Source organism: Stegodyphus dumicola, chromosome 6 (assembly GCF_044657685.1).
Source record: "Stegodyphus dumicola isolate Sdum_Otavi_A_Nest chromosome 6, ASM4465768v1".
NCBI lineage: Eukaryota > Metazoa > Arthropoda > Arachnida > Araneae > Eresidae > Stegodyphus > Stegodyphus dumicola.
Window position 1 is genome coordinate 153,140,211 of NC_140773.1, and position 24,396 is coordinate 153,164,606.

At 32.6% G+C, this 24,396-nt stretch overlaps 1 protein-coding gene across 6 annotated transcripts in view; it reads left to right on the forward strand.

The window, feature by feature from the left end:
* LOC118184470 (disks large 1 tumor suppressor protein-like) overlaps positions 1-24,396 on the forward strand; it is a 711,253-nt gene that overhangs the window by 265,027 nt on the left and 421,830 nt on the right. The window contains exon 1 of one of the 6 annotated variants that reach the window (XM_085819062.1): positions 6,520-6,742. The exons of 4 other annotated variants lie outside the window; for them this stretch is intronic. In XM_085819062.1, coding sequence (XP_085675188.1) covers positions 6,686-6,742 — 57 coding nt within the window. In that variant the 5' untranslated portion in view covers positions 6,520-6,685. Of the gene's footprint in view, positions 1-6,519; positions 6,743-24,396 lie in introns of those variants that run through there. One more of the 6 variants, XM_085819064.1, reaches the window with a different exon arrangement.

Sequence of the window (24,396 nt, forward strand, 5' to 3'; positions counted from 1 at the left end):
AGGTTTGGAAAATTTTCTTTTTCGCAAGGTGGAATAACCATTCTATTACTTGTTTGTGAATCTGAAGTAATTTCAGGAAAACTTTTGGGAAGTGGAGAAGGGTGAAAGCTTTTATTTAATTAGTTTTTTTGGGGAGAGGAAGGGATTTGTATTTTCGGTCGTTTTTATTCTCAATGCAATTATTTATTTGAATCCAACCTGAGTTAAGTTTTTCTGAATAAGGATATGTAAACTTGTATACGACATCGCAATTTGTATAACCTTGTATAACGCATGTCGACAATGTATGTGGCCCTAAGGCGCGTATTTTACAACTACGCATGTTGCCAGTTGCCAATGCTATGGTTTATCTACACATGTAGCTAACACTTTTCAACGGACCAATAAAAGCTTCTGCGGAGGAACTTTTTCATTATTACATTTTAGGAACACTAAACTGTATCCAGGAAGAAGATCGATACGTAATATTTTGTGACCTGATATTATTTTAATAATAGTTTTCATCCATTAATCCTTCTCTCTATTTTCTTATTTTGTCACATTTTTCTGAGCATATTGTGATACATACGTTCTAATTTTCTTATCAGCAGAGTTGAAATTGCATTTTTCATGTTTTATATAGGTACTGCGTCTTTATGTTTACATATAACGTGACACTGACAGGAAAGGGATTGTCTTTCAAACGCACCCCATTGCTATTGGATAGTTTTATTTAACTTGGTTTCTCTGCTTGTTTACATCAGATTTTGAATTTAACTTTTGATCCCGTTCTACCAGTTTAGTGCCATTTCGTCCTTTTCGGTTTCATCCCCCCCGAATAATAATGCTTTTTCGTCCTCTCGAAGCTTTTGATTTCTAATATTTATTAAATATTTCGTTTAGACAAATTATTGTGAGCAGAATGATGCATTATTCATACTTTATTAATCTTTAAACGCGACCATCGACGGTTTTAAAGGAGTTCAGAGCTCTGGAGTTTTGGTGGTCTTAAAAAGATGATGTTCACTGAGAAGTTTGTTATATTATCAAAAGTACTGGTTTCTTTGAAGAGGCAAAATGTTTCAAAATGTCTCTTTTTGCTTTCTAATTATTTTCTAATAGATTATGAAATTAAGTTAATCTAGTGTCAATATAAAAAAAGCGCTCTTTAGACTACGGGAGATTAAGAGCAATATGCAGTCAGCATAAGCTTATTAGTTTTCTCTAAATTTTTCATTGTACATAACTGAAGTCCGTGCGCATTCCACAAATATATAATAAATACAAGATAAATAATTAAAAAATTAAAATTTGAAATATTAATAATAATTTTTCTATTACTATTCATAATACTATCAATGAATAATGAATTTATATAATATTATACTTACTTAGAGAGTCTAAAAGTGATGACCTTTGAATTTTACGATTCATATAATTCTAAACATATACTCATATATATAGTTAAAAAATTATTAGGAGTCTATTATAAGTGTAATTATTTGTAATCTTTAAAAACAGAAATAACATGGTGTATATTTATCACTATATTCTATCATGAACAAAAAGAAAGTATGTTTAAAGAGAGGAGCCATAGAAGTAGTTTCGTTACTCACTTTTACAGTTTTAGCTTTTTTTTGAAGCGATAAGAATTGGAATATCCCCGTTACTATTTCCTTTAACGTAAGGGGAAGGACTATTAATTTCCTATCGGGTGAATTGACCTAAAGTCATAAGTTCTCCCAAAATTCTCCTCTTAAGCTATTTTCACATAATTTACTGTTTTTAGAGAATTCTAGAACATTTTCTTAGCAAAATAATAGAAAAAATGAAATTAATTCATTCTCTTTAAGACAGAATGATTCTTCAAATGTTACTCCTAATATATCAAAACTAGTTTATACGCGCACATGAAATAATAATAATAATAAATCCTGTATATACAATAAAATAAATGCAAAAAATATTCGTCATTATATAATTTCATCAATAATTAAGAAATTTTCCTTGTGTTTTTTTGGCACAATTTGATCAGCTCCTGTTCCAGCTATGGAAGATAAGCCTAATACATTGTGTCGATGTCTGTACATCGAAGATTTCTTCAGGTTCAAAGTTTAGAGATTTCTGTGATAAAATCTAGTCCCAAATATCGTGCTGGTGATAGAGTTTTGTTATAAATTTTTTGATACGGAGTAAGTTCGTCACGAAACCCTCTATCTTTCTTTCCTCCCTAAATTTGGATGTATATTTCTCTATTTTAATCTTAGCTGTGTTAGAAATGCAGTTATGGTTTCTTTCTTGCAGTGCATCATCTTCAAAATTTTATCAGTAAATATCCGTTGCTGTGAATTTCTTGGCAAATCCAACGTTAATAGCCTTTTTTTTTTTTTTAATATTTTTAAAATGTATGAACTTCTTTCGAATATTACAGCTCGATGACCACATCTGTTTTCAATAAATTTTTGATATCGTTTTAAACCTTGATGAATGAAGCTATCAAAAGACAAATTCGGAATAATCACGTATGATTAAAACTAGGATGTCATTTCACACCTGTGCTTCTCTATGAAATTACTTTATAGCATTTGGTGTATTGATCAGCTAGTCAAGCGCAACAAGCTAAATTAACGTTTATTAATGTTTCCTGTCGCAACGAATCACCCTTTCAACAAAACGTTTTGAAAAAGCGATGAATCGGGGATCAGCTTTCCGTCGCTAGAGGTGCTGATGAGGGAGATGGCGAGAGCAGCAGAAAAACGCATGGAGGTCGGAAGTAAGTAGTATTCTTGAATTAGTTCTGTTTCCACGATTCCTCTTCCCGCGTTTTTCAAAATTCTTACCTCCGTGGAAAAATGAGAAAGAGTTTTACACTAAGGGTTCTCGTTGAAGGTGATGGGGGCAGTGAATGAAACGTCACAAGTTCGACTACAGGATGGAAAGGGAAAGAACGAAACGGAAATTCTCCGTTCTGCCAAGTCGGATTTCGTGAAAATTTACAGGGCAAACTCATAAGTGGTATTTAACCTTTCACAATACTAGATATGGTGGTGGTGGTGTGGTGTATTTAATTTTGGCAAAGCACACTATGGCTATCTGCCTAAGGGGAGGAATGCCTTCGTGGAGGACGTTCTAAGGGAAACTGGCTCGTATACACGTCACACATGGGGAAAACCACGAAAACATCCATGCAGCCAGCCCGTTCGCGGGATTCGAACCTCGGACCGAACTACCGGTGTTCAGCGACTTTACCGCTCGGCCACTGGTGGGCGCCACTAGATATGGAAAGCAATGTAACGTCGCTGCAAGAAAAGCTAGCTCGAGTAATGTTTTTTATACAACCAAAATTTTACGTCGGAGAATATCCCAGCCATCATCTTCGAGCCAGTTTATGCGCTTTACCATTAATCTTTCTTTTTTTCGCAACTTCATTAGATTAGTGTTTCTTTGGAGTGTTGAATTAGACATGGTAGGCAGTAATAAGGGCTCTCCTAGAAGGCTTATCAAAAGTAATAGCAATGGCTTAGAGAGCGCATTACTGTAGCGTTCTTCGTATAACATTGCATCTTCAGCAGAGCACAAGTAGACCATTATTTAGGCATTATCTGACCAAAGGCATCCTTAAATTCTACATGGATAGATACTTTTAATTATGCGGGGAGGGGGGGGAAGAAGAATTAACATTGTCATTTCTTTAAAAAATAAAAGTTTATTTACCAGCTGCTTGGTTGTAACTATTTCAATTTTCCTTTCTTTTTATGAATGTAATTTTTTTTTTATTTGGACTGATTTGCAGAAAGCTAATAATCTTATTGTGTGTAATTCAGCCGTCTGCCCTCAATATCTGTATGAAAGGAATTCTATGATTGTAAAAACCCTGTAAATATACGTCCGCATAAAATGTTTTTCTTTTCTAGACAGTTACTGCACATACGTTTCTTCGTTTTAAAATATCGTATACTCAAAAAATTTTTCCGAAACTTATGCCTGACATTTCGGGTAGTATTTAGTTCTAAAGAATTCGCATATGCGCATTCTTTACGCAATACTAGTTTATATCATTAACTAGCTGATGTAATGATTTCTTAAATTAATATTAAATTCCTTAGTTCGATGAGAAGAACATCCTAACAAGTCGTATACAGATTGTCGGAAAGCGAATCCAGAAATGCTGCTTTGTAAATCGATTCTAATACTTAAAACTACCATAGGAGAGAAACCTTTACTGAAATTATGCTTTATTTTCAATGCATATACAATTGTAATAATTAATTTTAAGTATTTCCCAAAGGTATTTGTTGATGCATTTTTAAATAATTACATCTGATATTATCAATGAAATACAAACGACTGTACTTTTTCTATTATACAGTTTGATGGTTGTTGAAAAATTTTTTAATGTCTCAATAAAGGGTGCTTTCCAAAGTATTAAATATTTCATATGGAAGAGTGAATTATTTGTTCTGAATAGTTTTGTACGTAGGAATTAAACTATTTTGCTTGCACCATTTGTGTTTTTAACCTTGATAACAAGTTATGAAAAGTACGCCTATTAAAACCGCTTGATAATTGTTTTTGTAAGAAGAGCTATTTAAAAGTTTTTTATTTCATTGGCGAGCATCGTAAATGCTGTTCCGTGACAGATAATTAAAAGAATTAATTTTTAACTACTGCCTTGAGTATTGTGTTTCATCGGATAATGACTAGTCATTTTAGATTAATGTGCTTTTGTGGGGAAAAAGGTATTTCACTTAATTACTCTTCACTAGAATATATTGCCATGACAGGGTGCGGTATTTATAATAATTATTCCTCTCTAATCATAAATTTCTCTCGAAACTTCACTAATTTGTGTGTAATTGGCTTGTAATTTTGACTTTTTGTTTGTAGGAGAAGGGAAACTTTTCGTTTGAAATAGAGGGTGAGTCTGTATTTGCATTAATTTTTACCGAATTTTTACTCATAAGTAAAGCAGTTGAAGCATTTGAAGTTGATCAGTTTATTTTAAATATCAAGACAAGCGACAGTATAGGTACACGTTCTTTTATTGCTCTTTCCAAATCTTACATTTTTATAAATGGTAATTTATGACAATCCTACATCAAGATAGTCGATTAGCACTCTTTTACAAAGCACGTTTCCTTAGTGCGTTGTTCATTCTCACAATATGTGAAGTTACTTTGTTAACAGTGTGTTGAAATAATACAATCGGAAGACTTTTGGGCCTTTAATGACTCGTAGTACGTATGTTTCTGAACTCCCTGCAGTGATTAGATTGTCCACATATTTCGAGTATTATTTTTATAGCAGGTTTTTATCTAAGGTAATTTTTAAAGCTGCTCAAATTTTAACGTCATTCCATTCCATAAATATTTATTTCGTAATGACACATTTTAAAACAGCAACAATGAAAAAATTCGCAAATCCTTTCACGACATAACATATCTCTTACACGTTTCGACTGATATCATTAAATGTTTTCTGTTAGATTTATCATTGCTTAAACAATTTTCAAATGTCCTACACCTTTTTATTCACCGGTTATGGTAGAAGTCAGAGTTAGTGATGCGGACTTAGAACTATTAGTATTGGTTTACTACGGCATTTAACTTTGACTTCCGAGAGATAAACTTGTTCTTTTTAATGCTTGAAAAAAATTAGACAGCAGGGGGGGGGGATGGAAACCCACAATGATTTATCTAATTTTTGTTTTGGGGAGGGCGAGGCGCGAAGAATTTTGTTCCTGATCTTTATTGAGGCCCACCAAAGACCGAGCGGTAAAGACGCTGAACACTGGTAGTTCGGTCCGAGGTTCGAATTCCGCGAACGGGCTGTCTGCATGAGCGTTTTCTTGATTTTCCCCACGTGTAACCTGTATACGAGCCAGTTTCCCTTAGAAAGTCCTCCACGAAGGTATCCTTCCTTGTAGGCAGATGGCCTTCGTGTGCTTTGCCATAATTAAGTAATGCAATCCAATCCAATCCTGATCTTGATTGACTTATTATGAAAGAATTTAGAGTCAGGATTACTCAGTCCTACCGTCCATTTTGTATTCTGTAGGAATTTTTTCTTTGATTTCAACAAAATTTGTTTTTAGTTTATATTGTCACGGGAAAAAAATTCCGAAAGTGAAAGGTTTGGCGAATAATGCCTTTTAGAAATATATACAAAGTTGTAGTTATAATATATTATTAGAAATTTAGAACTGAAAGCTGTTTTAATTGATGTAAATTACACACTTAAAATTAGCTTCAATCAACGGATGATTAATGTGAGAATTATGAAATTCTTTTAAATAAAAAAACAATAACGTAGTTATGTACGTTATGGGTGCGTATATGCATTAAGTCAAAAGTTTGAAAAAGTCGCTTTTTAGAAGTTTATTGATTTGAATCGATAATCAATGTTGGATTCATGTTCCTTAGATGTTTTTTCCTCTTGCCATACAGCCCCAAATTGAGTTTTCTCAATTTGGAGATTACCCCTGAAGCACACCGGCTTGAATTATGATTCCACTTCCGCCGCAAAAAGCCGCGAGAGCGAACTCGGACCATGTCCCTCGTCATTCTGCTGGTGCGAAGCAGATATCCTGTCTGCTGTATAGTTTAAGTACTATAGTGTCTTTACAATTTAAATATGCTAGATTTCTACACACTTTTTGGATTATTGCGAGCTCTGTGTTAACTTGTTTTTTGGATACCTGTTTGAAATGGCGCGGAAGAAGAGGCGAAACAGCATGTCCCGACTCTCGCGGTGGTATGTACAGGTATGTTGCGTCTGCTTGTTTTTCTACTACTGCGTCCGTTCTTCGTGAATGCTTACGTGTATGAAACAGGTGGCGGGAAAGCCTGCTATTGTTATTGTCGGTAGCAATGAAACATATGTTTTACTTTCTGGTCGCGTTACCTGTCCGATTTTAACCTATCCTTTCATCTGCTGTATTTAAAACATTCTAGATTGTATTTCGTCAGTTTTTGAAGAAGTTTGGAAAAAGCTATCTGTACTTTGTTCTAAAAATCTGTTATCATGAGTGTATGTAAATATTATTTCGAAAATTATTATAACCTTTGAAAAAATATTGTATTCCTTCACAGGAAAAAGCTTCTGTTATCTTTTGTTTCAAATGAATAGTTTCAAATGGCAGCAATACAACATATCTTGTTTCAGTGATGTAATTGTTATTTTTAATTCGGAAAGGCGCTATAGATATTTATTAACTTCATTTTATATTTGTAAACTCTGTTTGGGAAACTGTTATAGGTGTAGAGTAGATATGTGCTTCTTTTCGGAAAATTCCAGCTACCTTTCGGTCCTCGATTGAACACAAAGTATACGAAATTTTCAGTCAGTCTTTGATTTCATGGAAGGTAATTATATTTGAACTTATGAATAAATGTACACTAAATACCCTGATTTAGTATAAAACCCCAACACCAAGAAGAAGTAAGTTTTAAGGAATAAATGTAGGCAAAGCATTTGTATGAGCAACGTATTTGTTTGATTAAAGTTATAGGTTAGAAGTATGTGCGGGAAGAGCCATTTCAAATGTGAAATGCTGTTACATTAAAATAACTGTTGTGGTGGCCACCATCTTGAATCCAAACATGCAAACACGTATGCGTTGTGTCGTATAGTAGCCGTATGTTATTTTTTGGGATTGAGTTCCATGCCTGTTGCACTTAGTTCGAATCAACAACGGTCCATGCTTCTTGTGGATAACGCTGAATTTATCGTTCAGTCATGTCCCATACGTGTTCGATGAGAGAATGATTGGGTGATCACGCAGGTCAAGTAAACATGTTGATATGTTGAATGATAGCAGCGGTATGGAGACACGCGTTATAAATGTTGGAAAATGCTCCCCGCGGAATATTGCTCAAGAATGGCAGCACAATTGATGGAGTCACCAGTCTGGCGTATGAATTTGCTATCAACGTGTGGGGAGAACGACGAGAATGCTCCTGCTAGCATAGGAAATTGCTTTCCAGACCATAATTCCTGATTGGGGTCCAATGAGTCCTCGCCACAGACAGTTTGTTCCAAGCGCTGGCCTTTTCTAACAAACATACGGGGATCACTCGGAAACGGATAGAAATGGCTGTTATGTGAGAACACAAATATCTCCATTCCGCCCTCCAGTAAGCTCTAGCCTGACACCACGGAAGTCGCAGATGGCGGTGTTTTGACAGGAACGCACCACAGTAGCATATCTGCTGCAGGGCGTCTGGTTCCTAGATGTCTTTTTAAGTAATCAACGTATTATAGTTTGTTGTATCACTTTGGTTTGGTTCCCACGAAAGCTCGAATGTCTGCTGCAGATGCAGTGCGCTACAGACATGCGGCGAATACAGCGGTCTTCCCTTTGAATGTGGCACATGTGCAGCCGGACTTCGGCTTTCTTGAGGCAGTACCTTTGCGCGATCACTGCTGCCAATATGCATTGCATACATCCCTGCCAAGTTTTTCTGCCGTATTTTGAAAAGAAAATCCACCCCCTCCTAGCCTTATTCCACAGCCTCGTACAAACTCGTAAGCTGCTATTACTGCCTTCTTCGACTCTTTAAAAGCATTCTTGATTCGGAAGACTCGAAATAAACCTCATTTACATGTTCATAATGGCGCTTCTAGTGTCATACGTACTCGTCTAACGCGAAATTTGAATAGACATATTCTTTCAGATGTACAAACACACCTCTGAAATTTCGTTTATCTAGCATAGTTCTTTCTTCTTGTTGGGATTTCATTTTCCATCAATGTATTTCTATGTTTCACTGCTTTTTATTTTACTAAACGGATACGGAAGCAAGTAAGATTTTCCCACGGTTATATCGATTAAGCAGAAAAAAATACTAAAACTAGATGGTTATAAGACACAAGTTAGCAGAGTTATATTGAGAGAAGTTTAAATATATATATGTAAGATAAAATTATATGAATCAGAATAACTAAAAACATTAATTCTTCCTCTTTATTCTAAAATCGTAATAACTTCTCTGCATTGCGTCATTTCTAGATATCTCTATGGCCCGCGCAACTCTGATGACGTAATAATTAAGAACTGAAACTGACCTTGTAAACCAAAACTTTTCTCTTCGCGTGCTTCCATCTTTCATAACTACGCACTTGTTGATAATTAAAAGGTCTCACACTACGAAAACTTTGATAAGGAGTGGCTTGCACTGGTCTGGGATAATAGCACCTCGGAACAGTTTGCCTTGGAGAAACAAATTGGTAATTACTATTTCCTAGACCATCTAACGGCATCTTAACTGGAAACAGTTTCCTAGCAAGAGTAATCCAGTCTTTCCGTGTGTCTATTTTTTGCACTGTTAACAGCATTCTTTGAGACTCAGGAAGTCCTTCCGTAAGTGCTTCCACCATTGTGGAATCTGTTAGTTTCAAGCTGGCTCCTAATTTCAACTTATTACGAAAATAAACATCAATATTATTAAATTTCTCGTATTTTAAAGACACAAAATCACTAAAAGTAACAGATTCCGATGTTGTGAAGTATGTCTCGAAAATAACCTTTATGTTGTCCTAGTCTTTATCTAAACAATCACGTAAATAGAGGGCTAAAGCTTCTCCTCTAATACACTCTGAGAAAACAAATTTCTTTTCCTTTTCTAGAATGTTCTTTGCGGCACATTTCTCTTCAAACAATAGAAGATATTTGTCTATTGGAAAATTTGTACTTGTGCCATCAAAAATAGGAAATTGGAATTTCATTGTATCCACAATAGCTACGGATTCTTTTTTATCAGTTGACATTTTTGCCGTTTTTTAGCGTGTTAACATTCCAATCACAAAATCTTGAATTTAAGAGTTCGCATACACATCAATTTGAACACTAAAATCAATAACTTTAGAAGCACTTGATAAAACGCATAACTTTGGAGACGAGGGAAAGTACTTAAGAATCGCCGGAAAAGAAGCACAAGCATCAGACGATCACACACTGTCCTTCACCCACTGTTGAATTTAGAAGCGCGTTATAAATAAATCCAGGAGCTTTTTTCCCACGTAGAGGATAAATCCTGTTCAAGCTTTCTGAAGATTGGCAAATTGATTATGAATCATACAGTTGGAAGAAATTAGATCCATCCTCAGAAGAAACAAAGAAACTTGTTACTGAATATCTCCCTTGGAGTGGAGACTTTGGAGGGAAAAAATTCAACCAAGGCAAAATTTTCAAATAAATGTTACCATAGGACTCTAAAAATTAAAAATTTATTAAAAAAAATTGATATTTATAAATTATACTTTACAGGACAAAAATTTTATGATTTATGTTTTTTTTTTTTTTTTTTTTTTTTTTTTTTTACATTTGCTAGTGTTTTAACTCTTTCTCTTTCAAAAGGCTTCTCTGTCGCTACACCTTTTTCTTTTTGAAGGGGGGAATATGTAAGATAAAATTATATGAATCAGAATAACTAAAAACATTAATTCTTCCTCTTTATTCTAAAATCGTAATAAATTCTCCGCATTGCGTCATTTCTAGATCACTCTATGGCCCGCGCAACTCTGATGACGTAATAATTAAGAACTGAAACTGATCTTGTATAAACCAAAACTTTTCTCTTCGCGTGCTTCCATCTTTCATAACTACGCACTTCAGCTTTTGCCGTCTACTCTGCTAAGATGTAATTTCGCTGGCTTGCTTTCTATCTCAACAATATCAAAAATGTAAATCTTCTGTGGAAAGGCACGACTAGAGTGCCAAGTGATTGTGGCCACAAATATCAATTGGAAATAAAAATGGAATTAAAACTGCCTCGACTGCCAAGTTCTTTAGATGTTACCAAGTTAGCATTACTAGCATACTACGCAATCAAAATCTTCTTCAATATGGGTCTAATCACGCATCTACAGTGTTCCGTCATTTCCTTTTGCTTTTATTATGACATATTTGTAGAATTTGACTTGATTCACAGCATGAGAGCACGAAGTAATATTTAAATGGTTTATTTAATAGAAAGAAATAAAAGTATATAAAGAAAAGTATATAAAGATGAAGTTAACGGTATGCAGGATTAACATAATGATGTAAAGGCATAACATCGAAAGCGCAATTAAAGTTCGTAAACTCTTGAAGACGTGTGAGCCGTCTGCTCACGTCTGCCATCCACTCTCGACCAGGTCTCAGCGCTGTCTGGGATGATTCTTACTGCGCTGGGTGATGCTATACTGATGACGTCATAACGGGCAATTCTCATTCAGCATTGGACGGTATGATTTCCCACAGCTTCGGCCAGCCTGAAGAGGCATCGTCCTCGATGTCTGTTGAATAGACATCACCATCATGTACCTGCAAAGATAATAAAAAAAAAGAAAGAAAGAGAAAAAGAGAGTATCAGGTCCTTAGGTTTTGAGCTGATACAAGCATTAAATCAATTTGACCATGGCTTCATATGGTCAGCCGCAGTAGATGTCAAATTTGGTCCTTCATGGCATCCTACTTTCTCGACTTCATATCTGTCATTTGATCGAACAGCTATGATTTTATACGGTCCATGAAACTTAGGTCGTAGTTTCAAACCAGTCCCATATTGAGTTCTCTGAATGGCTACCAAGTCGCCAATCTTGTACAGTTTCGGTTTCTTACATTTCTTGTTGAATTGTTTACGATTCTCTTCTTGTATCTTCAAAATGTTGTTTTTAGCATCTTCTCTCATCTCATCGCGTTCTTGCATCAATTGCTTTAAATATTCTTCATTCAATATTTCACTAATTCTCAAATCTTCTTTATTCTTCATTTTCGTGCCTATGAGAAGCTCAAACGGTGAATATTTCGTACTTCTCGTAGTTGTACTGTTGATTATTCTCTGAACATCTGAAACATATTTAAACCATTTCGTTGAATCTTCATGTGATAATTTTGACAAAACAGGAATCAAAATTCTATGAATTCGCTCAATTTGTCCGTTACCTCTTGGAATACCGGTAGTAATTTTGACATGTTCTATTCCTTCTTCAGTACAATAAGCTAAAAATTCTTTCGATGTAAAGGCACTACCTCGATCTGAAATGATTCTGGCTGGATTTCCAAATACAGTCTGTTGTTGCTTCAATTTTGAAATAACTTCTTGCGTAGTTGGTGATTTCACTGGATAGAACCAAGTAAATTTCGTAAAAGCGTCGACAACAGTTAGAATGTGTTGGTATCTCTTGTTCGTTGATGGAAGAGGTCCAATAAAGTCGATATAATACGTACTCAAAGGAACGTTTTCTTTTGGTACAGGATGAAGAAATCCTTCTGCTTTTCCTTGCTTCTTGTTGTACAGTATACATTCTATACAGTTAGCAATTACTTTTTCAACTTTGCATTTCAGTCTGGGAATAGAGAATTCTTGCTCTACAGCATTCACAGTTTTATCTACAGCAAAGTGACCTTTTTTATGTACCCTCTGTATGATTTCATTCTGTAAGGATTCTGGCACTACTAGAAGATCTTTACCATTTTCAAATTTGTACAAAATATCATTTCTCACGAAGAATCCATTTTCTTCTCCCTTCTCAACTAAATTCTTGATTAATTTCACATGTTCATCTTCATTCTGTTGTTGTACTAACCGAATCTTCTCAGTTACATCGGATGTGTATGATGTTAAAATTAAAGCATTTCTACTTAAAGCATCAGCATGTTTCATTTGGCTTCCTGAACGATGTACAATTTCGTAATCGAATTCTTCAATAAACATTGCCCATCTTGCAATTTTAGGAGTTAAATCTTTCTTATCTAAAGTTTTCTGAAAAGCGCTACAATCAGTTACAATTTTGAATTTAGTCCCTAACAAATAGTTTCGAAATTTCTTCAGAGCTTCTATTACTGCAAGGGCTTCTAATTCGTAACTACAGAGTTTCTCTTGCTGCGGTGAAGTCTTCTTACTCATATACTGGATTGGGTGATAATTACCATCATCAGACAATTGGAGTAATACCGCACCAAAGCCTTGACTACTAGCATCAGTATGAAGTTCTAATGGATATCCTTGCCTAAATATGTGTAGAACAGGTGCCTGAGAGAGAATTTCTTTTAATCTGCAAAAAGCTTCCTGTTGTTCGGAATCGAACTTAAAACCAATACCTTTTCTAAGTAAGTCACTAAGAGGTTTAGCTATTTTAGCATACTGAGGAATGAATTTACGAAAATATCCCGTTAGTCCTAAAAAGCTTTGTAGTTCTTTACAGTTACGCGGTTGTGGAAAGTTTCGAACAGCAACAGTTTTGGAAGGCGATGGTCGAATAGTTCCGTTTTCAATTACATGTCCCAAAAATTCAATTTTACGTTTTAAGAATTGGCACTTTTTGAAATTTATTTGTAATCCATACTCCGAAGCAGTTTTTCTTTCTAATTTGTCTAAACATTCAACTTCATCATTAGCCGGTATGACTATATCATCCATATAAATAATTAGTACACCTTCATTTAACAAGTCACGAAATACTGAATAAATGTACCTTTGAAAAACATTTGGACTAATACATAAACCAAAAGGAGCTTTAAGAAATTCGTAGATACCATTATGTGTTACAAATGCGGTATATTTGGTGCAATTTTCGTCTATGTCTACATGGAAAAAGCCATTTTTCAAATCTAGTGTCGTGAAAACTTTTGACTGTTCTAAGCGATCAAGTACTTCCGGAATTAAAGGCAGTGGAAATTTGTCTTTAATAATCTTCTTATTCAATTTCCGATAATCTATACATAAACGTTTCGAATTATTACGCTTGTTACACAAAACAATAGGCGCCGAATAATTAGAATTGCTAGGCTTTATTATGCCCTCTTTCAACCATTCCTTAATTTGATCGTCAACAATTTTTTGTTCCGCGAAAGACATGTATCTTCTATTTTGACAGACAGGAATATCATCGCATAAATTTATTTGCATCTTGAAGTCAGATTGTCTATTTTTCCGAGGCTGGTAAGAATTAATTAAATTACACAGTCTTTCTTTATGTTCTACATTCGAAATATGCGATAAATCAATCTCGTTGACAGAAATAGCATTCACCAGATGTGAAAGGTAATTAAACGTCGCGCTACTTCCGCTTTCGGGACTTTTGTTTACATTAACAGAGACGCCAGACGATCGCGAAGGATCATAAGCATTCTTCAATGAGACAGCAATATTCAAATTTCCCATAACGCAACGAACGTTAGAATTTCGAGATGACTCAGCAGTTATCAAGTTTACATTACTTTTATTCCGATGAGAAATTATTTGAAGGCCATTCTCGGTAAAAGAGAAGTTAAACTGATTCAATACATCTAAACCTAATACAATTTGATTACATAATGACTTAACAACATAAATTTTCGTACTAAGTGAAAAACTATCAATTAAAATATCAGAAATAAAAAAGCCGATGGGGTACGTTTGCTTTGATTCAATTCCGTTTAATGTGATATCACTACAATTTAAATTAGGAGAACCAATCTGCTTGTGTAACTCTACGCTGCATATCGTTACATCTGAACCAGTGTCAACTAAACTATTAACTAAATGATTATTTATTTCTACAGTCTTCATAATTCTATTCTTGTCACAAATTCGTTGTAATAAAGCTGCTTGATGTGTCTCGGGGGTCTGCTCTGGACAGTTCGTTGAATAATGCCCGAACTTCTTACATTTTATACATTTTACACCCTTTGATTTGTTTACACAATGCTTAGAATAATGCCCTAATTCCTGGCAATTAAAACATTTGACCTTATTAACGTTAGATTGATTTCGGTTTGATGACGAAAGCTTACTTCTATCTTTAACTTGAGTGTCTACTTTCGGTTTCGGATTTTTAAACTTATCATTGTCCGATCTCATTTTATCATAAATTTTAAGCCTTTGTTTAAATTCAGATATTGTTCCGCAACCATATAGTATAGTTTTCCTAACCACAGAATCAGGAATACCATCAATAACATATTTAATTAATGAAGCATCTTCAATGTTACCTCGCGAACACATTTCTTTCATTTTCAAAAAATACTCATCTAAAGATTCATTAGGCATTAATTTACGTTTACATAACATTTCATGCAACTCAGCAGAATTAAAAGCTTTACCATATTCAGATTTCAAAAGCTTTTTTAACTTACACCAGTCATTAACTTTAGGTTCACTCTGAATAAATAGTTTCGCTTTACCTTTTAATGATCTTTTAGCAAAAACTAATTTATGCAAGTCACTCAATTTTAAAGAATTTATAACATCTTCAAATTCATCAATCCATTTATCAACATTTTCATATGCATTACCAGAAAAAGGATTAACAATACTTTCAATATCAGAAAAACTAAGATGAGGTTTAAAATGATCTTGAATTGGAAGCTGCATACTGTTATTTACTTGAGACTCATTAAAACCAGGATTGTCTCTTTGATTATCATCAAGCATTACTTCAGAAAATTTATTAATAGTTTCATCTTCAATATCACTATTTTCTTCATGCAAAACATTTTCAAATAATACAGATAGATCACATAGGAAAGAGACAATTCGGGTTACGACTTCCGTTTTTGAACCTTCTGAATTTATGCACAGTACATTGCAAATTTTAATTAACTCATTCAAAGTAAAACTATTCTGCACTGCATCTATTTTCTTATTAAATTCTTCAGAATCTGGTTTAAATATAAAGCCAGAAAATTCACGTAATCTTTTCCGGTTATTTCGATCTCCATCAGTATTAAAAATAAGCTTATGCAAACTTTTGATTTCAGAACTTTTACTGTTCTTTAAAGCTGCTTCCAATTCTGGAATTTCTACTAACTTCATATTGGAAAGAAAGTTTTGTACTCACCCGACAGATGATCGTCGTCAATTGGGTAATCACACTTTATACGAGTAATCCAATAAATCGAATAACTTGTGACAACAGTTCACTCAGTTCACAGTTCAAAGCACAGTTCTACTACTCGCACATTTTGGAATTCGAGGCCCCACGTTGGGCGCCATATTTTTTTGTAGAATTTGACTTGATTCACAGCATGAGAGCACGAAGTAATATTTAAATGGTTTATTTAATAGAAAGAAATAAAAGTATATAAAGAAAAGTATATAAAGATGAAGTTAACGGTATGCAGGATTAACATAATGATGTAAAGGCATAACATCGAAAGCGCAATTAAAGTTCGTAAACTCTTGAAGACGTGTGAGCCGTCTGCTCACGTCTGCCATCCACTCTCGACCAGGTCTCAGCGCTGTCTGGGATGATTCTTACTGCGCTGGGTGATGCTATACTGATGACGTCATAACGGGCAATTCTCATTCAGCATTGGACGGTATGATTTCCCACATATATATATATATTTACTAAATAAATGTATATATATATATATAAAACCTTTTTCGCCTGGAAAGCTTTTTGTAATTGAGATTTTCTTAGTTGAGGGTTTCTTTTCCGTGAGGCATAGTCGACACATATTCGAGAGGTCGTCCAGGGTTCGAGTCCCGGCGAGGGCACTGCACATTTTTCACATCTCCTGTTTCAAAATAACCTAAAAACTTCTTAGGCCCATATCACGCACGAATTTGTTTCACATGAACAACTGCTTCGGACAATTTTTCTGCCTGTTTTACTATTGAAAGAAAGATGTGCAAAAAAAAAATAGCAAGTTGTTCGTTTTCAACCAGTCAGCTATCAGCTTTGAATCTATCAGCTTGTTTGTAATGGAAAAGCAGTTTCCCCTGTATTAACCAGTTAACTGTGATTGACGAGTATACTCGTTATGGAGAAGCGACACTATTTTGTGTATTGACGAGTATACTCGTCATGCGCATATTATGTTAATGAAATGGAAAGATAAGAGGGAACATTATTTAGTAAGTACTGTACATAATGACAATGTAATAGAAACAGAGAAAAGAAAAATAATAACAAAGAAACCGGAGCTAATGATTGATTATAATAAAAAAATGGGTGGAGTGAATATGAGCAATAGAATTATCACAGCGAGAAAACGACTGAAAAAGTACTACAGAAATATATTTCTCTTTTTCTTAGACATTATGTGTCTGAATGCATTCATATTATATAAAAACAATAATAGAACATTAGTAGTAAGCGGGGGTAACCGTGCGGTCAAAGGATGCCGCCATGACGTAATATAACAATAGATGACGTAAGAGAACAATAGATGTCGCAATGGGGGCGTTCGTTTGATGTGCCGCCTCCGACATCTTGGATCACGTGACAACCGGAAGTGACGTCACAGAAAAGCGTGGCCCCCGCCATCTTGGATTTCTCCGGAAGTGACGACACCAGCGCCATCTTGTATCACGTCATGGAATGACATCATCAAAGTTTCGTTTTTATTCTTTGTGATATACGTTTTAATTTATTATTTTAAGTGTTTAATCATTTTTATTCATTATTTTTAATTATGTTTCGTTATTTAATTGTGAATCATCCTTTTTAATTATTTAATCCGTCATTATTTTTAATTAGTTTTAATTGATTACATTATATTTTTAATACTTTTTAATGAATTTAATATTATTTTCCCTGAATTTTAAAAGTAACTCCACGGCTGAGATTCGAACTCGCTATCTCTGGGATGGGAGTCTAGCGCTTTACCGCTCGGCTACCCTGTCCTCTTAACAGACTTGTTATTTGAAACTCTCTTTGTCCCTTTGAGTTTTTGTACCATTGATGACATAAGGCTGAAAGTCTGCGCATGCGCTTTGACATGAAAACCGCGTCACACATTTGTTTTTACACGACGGCTAGGATTTCTTTTGGCTTCTTAATCATTACTTTATTCATTGCTGTTTTAAATGTAAGATTTTCCCACGGTTTAATTTTTATTATTATTAAGATATTTTTAATTGTTTTCAATTTTCATCTCATTCTTACTTTTTTTAAGTTATTAGTTAATTTATTAATTTTTATTTTATTTTTTTCCCTTTCCCAAACATAAATTTTATTTTTAACTTCAACAAAAGTGAATTTAAATTTTCTTTTTACTTTTTATCTTGCAAAGTTTATTTTTTTTTTTTTTTATATTTAATTTTCTTTTTGGTTTTACAAAAGTAATATTTATTTTTACGAATTGAATTTTTCCTTTTCACTTTTTTATTTTGCAAAAGTTTTTTTTTTTCAAAATTTTTTCCTTTTTGTATTTTTACTTTATTTTAATTTTTTGTTTAACTTTCTTTTTGGTTTTACAAAAGTAATATTTTTATTTACGAATTGAATTTTTCTTTTTCACTTTTTTATTTTGCAAAAGTTCTTTTTTTCCCAAAATTTATTCCTTTTCGTAATTTTACTTTACTTTATTTTAATTTTTTGTTTAAACTTTTTTTTGGTTTTACAAAAGAAATATTTATTTTTCCAAATTTAATTTTCCTTTCCGCTTTTTATTTTAAAAAAAGTTGTTACTACATTTTTAACTTAATTTTTTTTACAAAAGTAATATTTAGTTTCATAATTTTAATTTTTTTGAGTTTTTTGTTTACACAAATGTTTTTTTTGTTACATTTTTATTTTACCCTTAACTTTTTTCCCTTGTTTAAAATACAATACGATGTTATATTTCCATTTCTCCAAAAGTAAACTTACCTACATTTCTGCGTCTTTGAAATTTTAAGCTGGAATTTACATGCATATAACTTCACTAGATAATATTTTCTGTAACATTAAGCCAATATACACAATGCTCTCTCTATATAGTTTAACTGGAATACTACATTTCTTACTTTTTTTTACTACTAAGTTGGAGATACTCAGAACTTTTCCTTCTAATGCATTGTACTAACTATTAATGCCTGTATTAACTTTTTTGGCCAACTATACAAAACTTTGTTGATTCCCTTTTACACGTCTTACTTTTATTCAAAGGATTCACCAAACTATGTCTGACAAATGTAATTTTTACACTTTCCATTTACACATTTACCCTTATATTTAACTTATAAAACATATTCATGCTGTATTTCTGATTCCTTTTTCCCACAATAAATACAGACTTACACATGTTTCTTTATTGTAAGACTTACTAACTTTAAAACAAATCTTACAAGGAGCAATAAATTTTCATGGTATGAAGCCCACCGAAACCAATGCATGGAGCATTTCTACCCAGTTAAGTTTAGATACATACAATAGTACTTCATTTTTTCTTATTTTACTCTACAGATATTTATACATATATATTCAGAACACTCCCTTTCATTCAGTAAGATTCATTTATACTACTAACACAAATTTTGCTAACTCTTTGAAATATTTTACGAAAATATCTTGTATTTTCTTGCACACATCCTACTTAAATCACCAAACATACACTGAACCTTGATTTTTCCTTCATGTGAAAACGTCACTCGGATTTTTAATATGATTCCACCATTTACCGCAGAACTTTATAAACACTACTCTATTTGAACTTATCACAGCCTAACTCTCTTAACAAGGTACAGAAGATTGAATTATATTTTAACTACAGAGAAGAATATCCACATTGTAATGAATTATTTTAAATTTGAATCATAATCACATTTTGTGAAGGAGAACTTAAAGTCTATAATAGACATGGAATTAATATTCAGCCATGGAAATGAAACTTTATCGCCTTTTTCCCAATTTGGAATATAAAAATTTGTTAACTTAAAATATTTTTAACGTATTCATTGTAACTTAACTGAAAAATACTCATATTTCCCATTGTCAATAATTTATTTAGCACTGAACTCTTACAGCCTTTTGAGAACGAAATTTAATTTATCATACCTGACAAATGACTCCTACATAGTTATGATACATTACACGAAATACTGAGTAGAGTTCCAAATAATGATCTAACATAGTAATTAACATAAAAGACCTAACACAAATAATTTTAAGATAGAAATTTCAAACTGACATTGCTTACTAATGAACTTTTACAGCTTTTTTTGACTGACATTTAACTTCTCATAGATAATAAATAAAATTACACACAAATAATTATACAAAATAGGTAATAATGACAGAAAGTCCATATAATGATCTACTATAGTCACCAACTTTAAAAATTTTAACGCATTTCTAATATAAGAAAGACCACACTTTTTTGAAAAGCATTATTTTAATTAAACATTGGAGCCACGCAGTCCTGCGCACATGCATAACATCTTTATTTATCATGAGCATGACACATAATAAGTAAATAAAATTTTCACAAAGTACGAAACACATTTCTCTTTTAACTGAACTGTACTCTTAAGAAAAATGCAGTATGGAATGCTTAGAACACTCAGGGCCACAGTTCCTCATTTCCCCACGCATTGACCAAAATATACATGTACTTTAAAATCAGTTAAACAAATTCAAATGTTAGTATTCAAAGAGGAATACTTCACAAATTAGATGAAAGAAAGGTACACAATGAACTTGAGTGAAAAATACACAAAAGCATGTAAGGACCGAGAAAAAGATGTATTCGTGGAGAACTTTTTTAAGATAAACTTGCTCTATTTTTGCACATGGGTTACATTTTGCATTTCAGATTAAGGAAACATTCAAGATAATTCCTGTATAACTAGGGATTTTATTCACACTTGTTAGTACTGTAATTTATTAGAACAGTCACAGACATATAGGACAAGTATGCCATTTCCAAGGAAAACAATTTTCCCAAGCCAGACTTTAACAGTGAAATATAAAAGGGAATAAGAATATCCCATATTTCAAACAAAATTAGTATCTGAGTATGCAAAAACATGAACAAGAAACGAATATTTTTTCTGAAAATGTTCCGAATGGTTTAAGTCAGGACTAGTTTCATGAACAGAGCATGAAAAATAATGATGAATTTTTAATTTTATTTTGTCTGTAGTACATTTACTTATGCTAAAATCTTCCATTTTGGTTGACTGTACTTTACATTCAGACCTAAGTTGATAAATCAGAGTGATTTTGTGTTTTAAAGCTTCAAATTCAGAAATACTACAACTCAAAAGCAAAAAGATTAAAACGATAAGAGAATATACTGCAAGCAAGCGAACGTGATAAATGACTTTTTGGGCTGAATTTCATGAATTCATAGATGGGGTGCAAAATTTTAATGCACTGTATATGAACTATTTTTCAAATGTATTACGATCACCAACTTTACATAGACTTTAAGTAAACATTTCATGTTAATTTACCATTTTATCTATGTATTTACTAAATTTTTGCATTTTGTTTATAAATATAATAACAAAAGGACATAAGAGAACATTTGTTTCTTGAAAATGTCCATAATTTTACCCAACTGTTATTTCTTTCATAGCTTTGAAGTAACCTATTAAACACATAGTTATCTTGTATTGACCAGACAGCCGTTGGTCTTGCCAATGTCTGAGGGAAGTCACAAAGCTAGAGAATTCAAGTAATATTTTACCAGTACGGAGAACTTCTTACGGCGTTTTCGATGAAAATTGACCGAATTTAGTAGTTCATTACTAACCTAGGAGCCTTAAACTATTTTTTTTTATTCGAAAAAAACACACCAGAAATTATCATCAAGATTTTCCATACAGATATATTGTACTACTTTTCATGCCATTACATTTCAAATGAAATTTGATTCATTGTCAGATAGTTAAATGTTTGTTATTTTTTCGCATACGAATGCATTTTCGTGTCTCACATACGCTCATTACATATGATTTAACAAAATTACGAACAAGTTAGAAGTTAAATGAATATTTCCTGAAATACTGTACATTTCATTCCGGAAAGTTTACATGAGTACCTTCATTTCGAAACCCCTAATGTTTCTTTTCCTGAATTCAAAGTAAATTTTGAGTGTAGAATTTTCAGTTTTGACAGAAGTTATTTGTAAGTGGCTGTGATGTGTTCGTGTTTTCATAAACCGTTTTTGTGAAACACCCTATTGGTAACCTTTAGAACAGTTTAAATATTACCATTTTTTACCTTATTGCCACTGCAAATCATTGAATTTTCAAATATTTTCCTTTTTTATCGTTTACAGTGCCTCGTAAAGTCTTGAGAACAAATTTTTACTAAATACTTATATCATTCGATTTAATAATTTTGTTACACGTTTGGAAGATTTAACTTCACTATCACGCTAAACCAGAAGTTAAGAAAAGAAATGTAATTGTTATCTTAGTATTCTATGGGGATAGATTAATTTTCTCTGACATTGACGTATCCGTATGTAGATAATAGAGACTTTTAACCCAGCTCATACAGACTTGGAATATTTTCTCTAAGTCACCACGATGACAGACTTGCATTGTCATAGACGTTTTTCTCGTGAAATATATTTCTTTCTTAAAAGTTTATATACTAATTTCTTTAGAAACATGTCTAAGAAAATACCTCATCTTCATAAGAAACATCAGATTTGATTTAAATTAATAATAAAATAAGAATCATTAATTTGTAAATATATTTCTCTTTGACTCAAAAGTTTCTTTATCATATTCGAAATGAACAATTAATTGTACATAACTAATATATTGTATTGATGAACCAGAGTTATATTTTACCTTACTGCATTATATTTCAAAGTGAATGTGTTTTATTGCATATTTTAATAAAATCTTAAAAGCTTAAATGAGTGTTTCATTACAAAATTTGTACTTCATTCTACTGAAACGAAAACATTCATAACTTATTACGAAGAAAAAGTTTTACATATTATACTTTTTGATTAATTTTCATACCACAGTATTATCTTTGAAAATTTGTTTCCTAATCCACTGCTAATATATTACTAATTTTCGCTCTTTCAATACACTTCGTACGTGAAAAGTGGCTCCAGCGGAGGAAACACGCCGGCAGTCTTCTGAAGCTCTAAGTGAGCACCTGATCTTTGCTCTTACAAAAGCTAAGTAGAATTGTAAATTCTACGTAAGAGCGAAGATCAAATGACCACTTAGAGTTTCAGGAGACTGCTGGCATGTCTCCTTCGTTGGAACCGCTTTTTACGAAAACCTGCTCTATAACTAATTTTGTATAATTACCATCCAGATTTTGCAGAATACTCGATCTTCATTATATCTCTTTTTATTAAATTTACATTTTATATTCTATGTAATTAAAAAAATAAGCTTCGAATAGGAGGAATATTTGCACATTCTACTGAATTGTTTAGATCTGGAGAATGTCTTTTACTTCCAGATTTTTTATCTTATGTCTGCATAACCTGCATTTATTCCATTCGTCTTCCTATTACTGATAGAAAAATTACATTTTGCGTGAGGGATTTGGAATACCGAAGTTCATATGAATGTTGAATAAAGAGAACAAATCCGGCATTCTATCGTAATTGACTAACACTCTGAATAATAAAATTTTAAGAAAACATCAGTTTCATTAACGTGAATAAAATACATTTTCCAAAAACGTCCAAAAAAAATCTATCACAAGTGTCAACATAAAAGATCTACAAATATATTTTTAAGTATTTAAATAACTCATAAGCTGAAGATAAACCAAGAGAAAAAAGTATCCAGAATTCATTGGCATATACCAACAGCAAAGATAAAATAGTGTCCAATAGCAAAGAGAAAACAGTTTCGAAATGTCTAAACGTCTACTCTCAAAACGTTTGCGAAAAGACGATGACATCACAAAGACATAAATTTTATGGAATATGACATTATTTAAAAAATTTTCGTTCGAAATTTTAGTTCTGATATAGGAAAGTACACATTAAGTAATTAAATGTGGATATTCGTGTACATGTTTTTAAAAACAAATATATAAATTTTTAGGAAAATTTTGCATATTTTTCTATTTTGGTAATAATATTTTTAAGTTAGGAAAATATTCTGAACTGAACATATGTGTCTACGAAATTCTTTGGAAAAAGTGGAAAGTAAATAATCATTTCGATACTTCGCTAGAAATCAAGTGTTATAGTTGAAAAACGCTTTAAAAATTAACCAAGAGGACAACAAAGTACATATATAAATTATTTTGCTAATCGGTTATGAACTTTTAAATAGGATATATCCAGAATCTTCAAAATTAATAATGAAACGATCAATTTAACCCTCGAAATTTTACTAAAGAAGTCTCCGTAATAGTAAAATGCTGGTTAATATTGAGCAAACAGAAGGAAAAATATGCTTTTTTAAAAATATTCGCATGATATGTAATAAAAATGAAAGCATGGCCCCGGTTCAGCAATGCAATACAAGGCGTTAAGGAAAAAAGTTTCTAAACTGAGTTTTTTTATCACGTACGAAGTGTATTGAAAGAGCGAAAATTAGTAATATATTAGCAGTGGATTAGGAAACAAATTTTCAAAGATAATACTGTGGTATGAAAATTAATCAAAAAGTATAATATGTAAAACTTTTTCTTCGTAATAAGTTATGAATGTTTTCGTTTCAGTAGAATGAAGTACAAATTTTGTAATGAAACACTCATTTAAGCTTTTAAGATTTTATTAAAATATGCAATAAAACACAT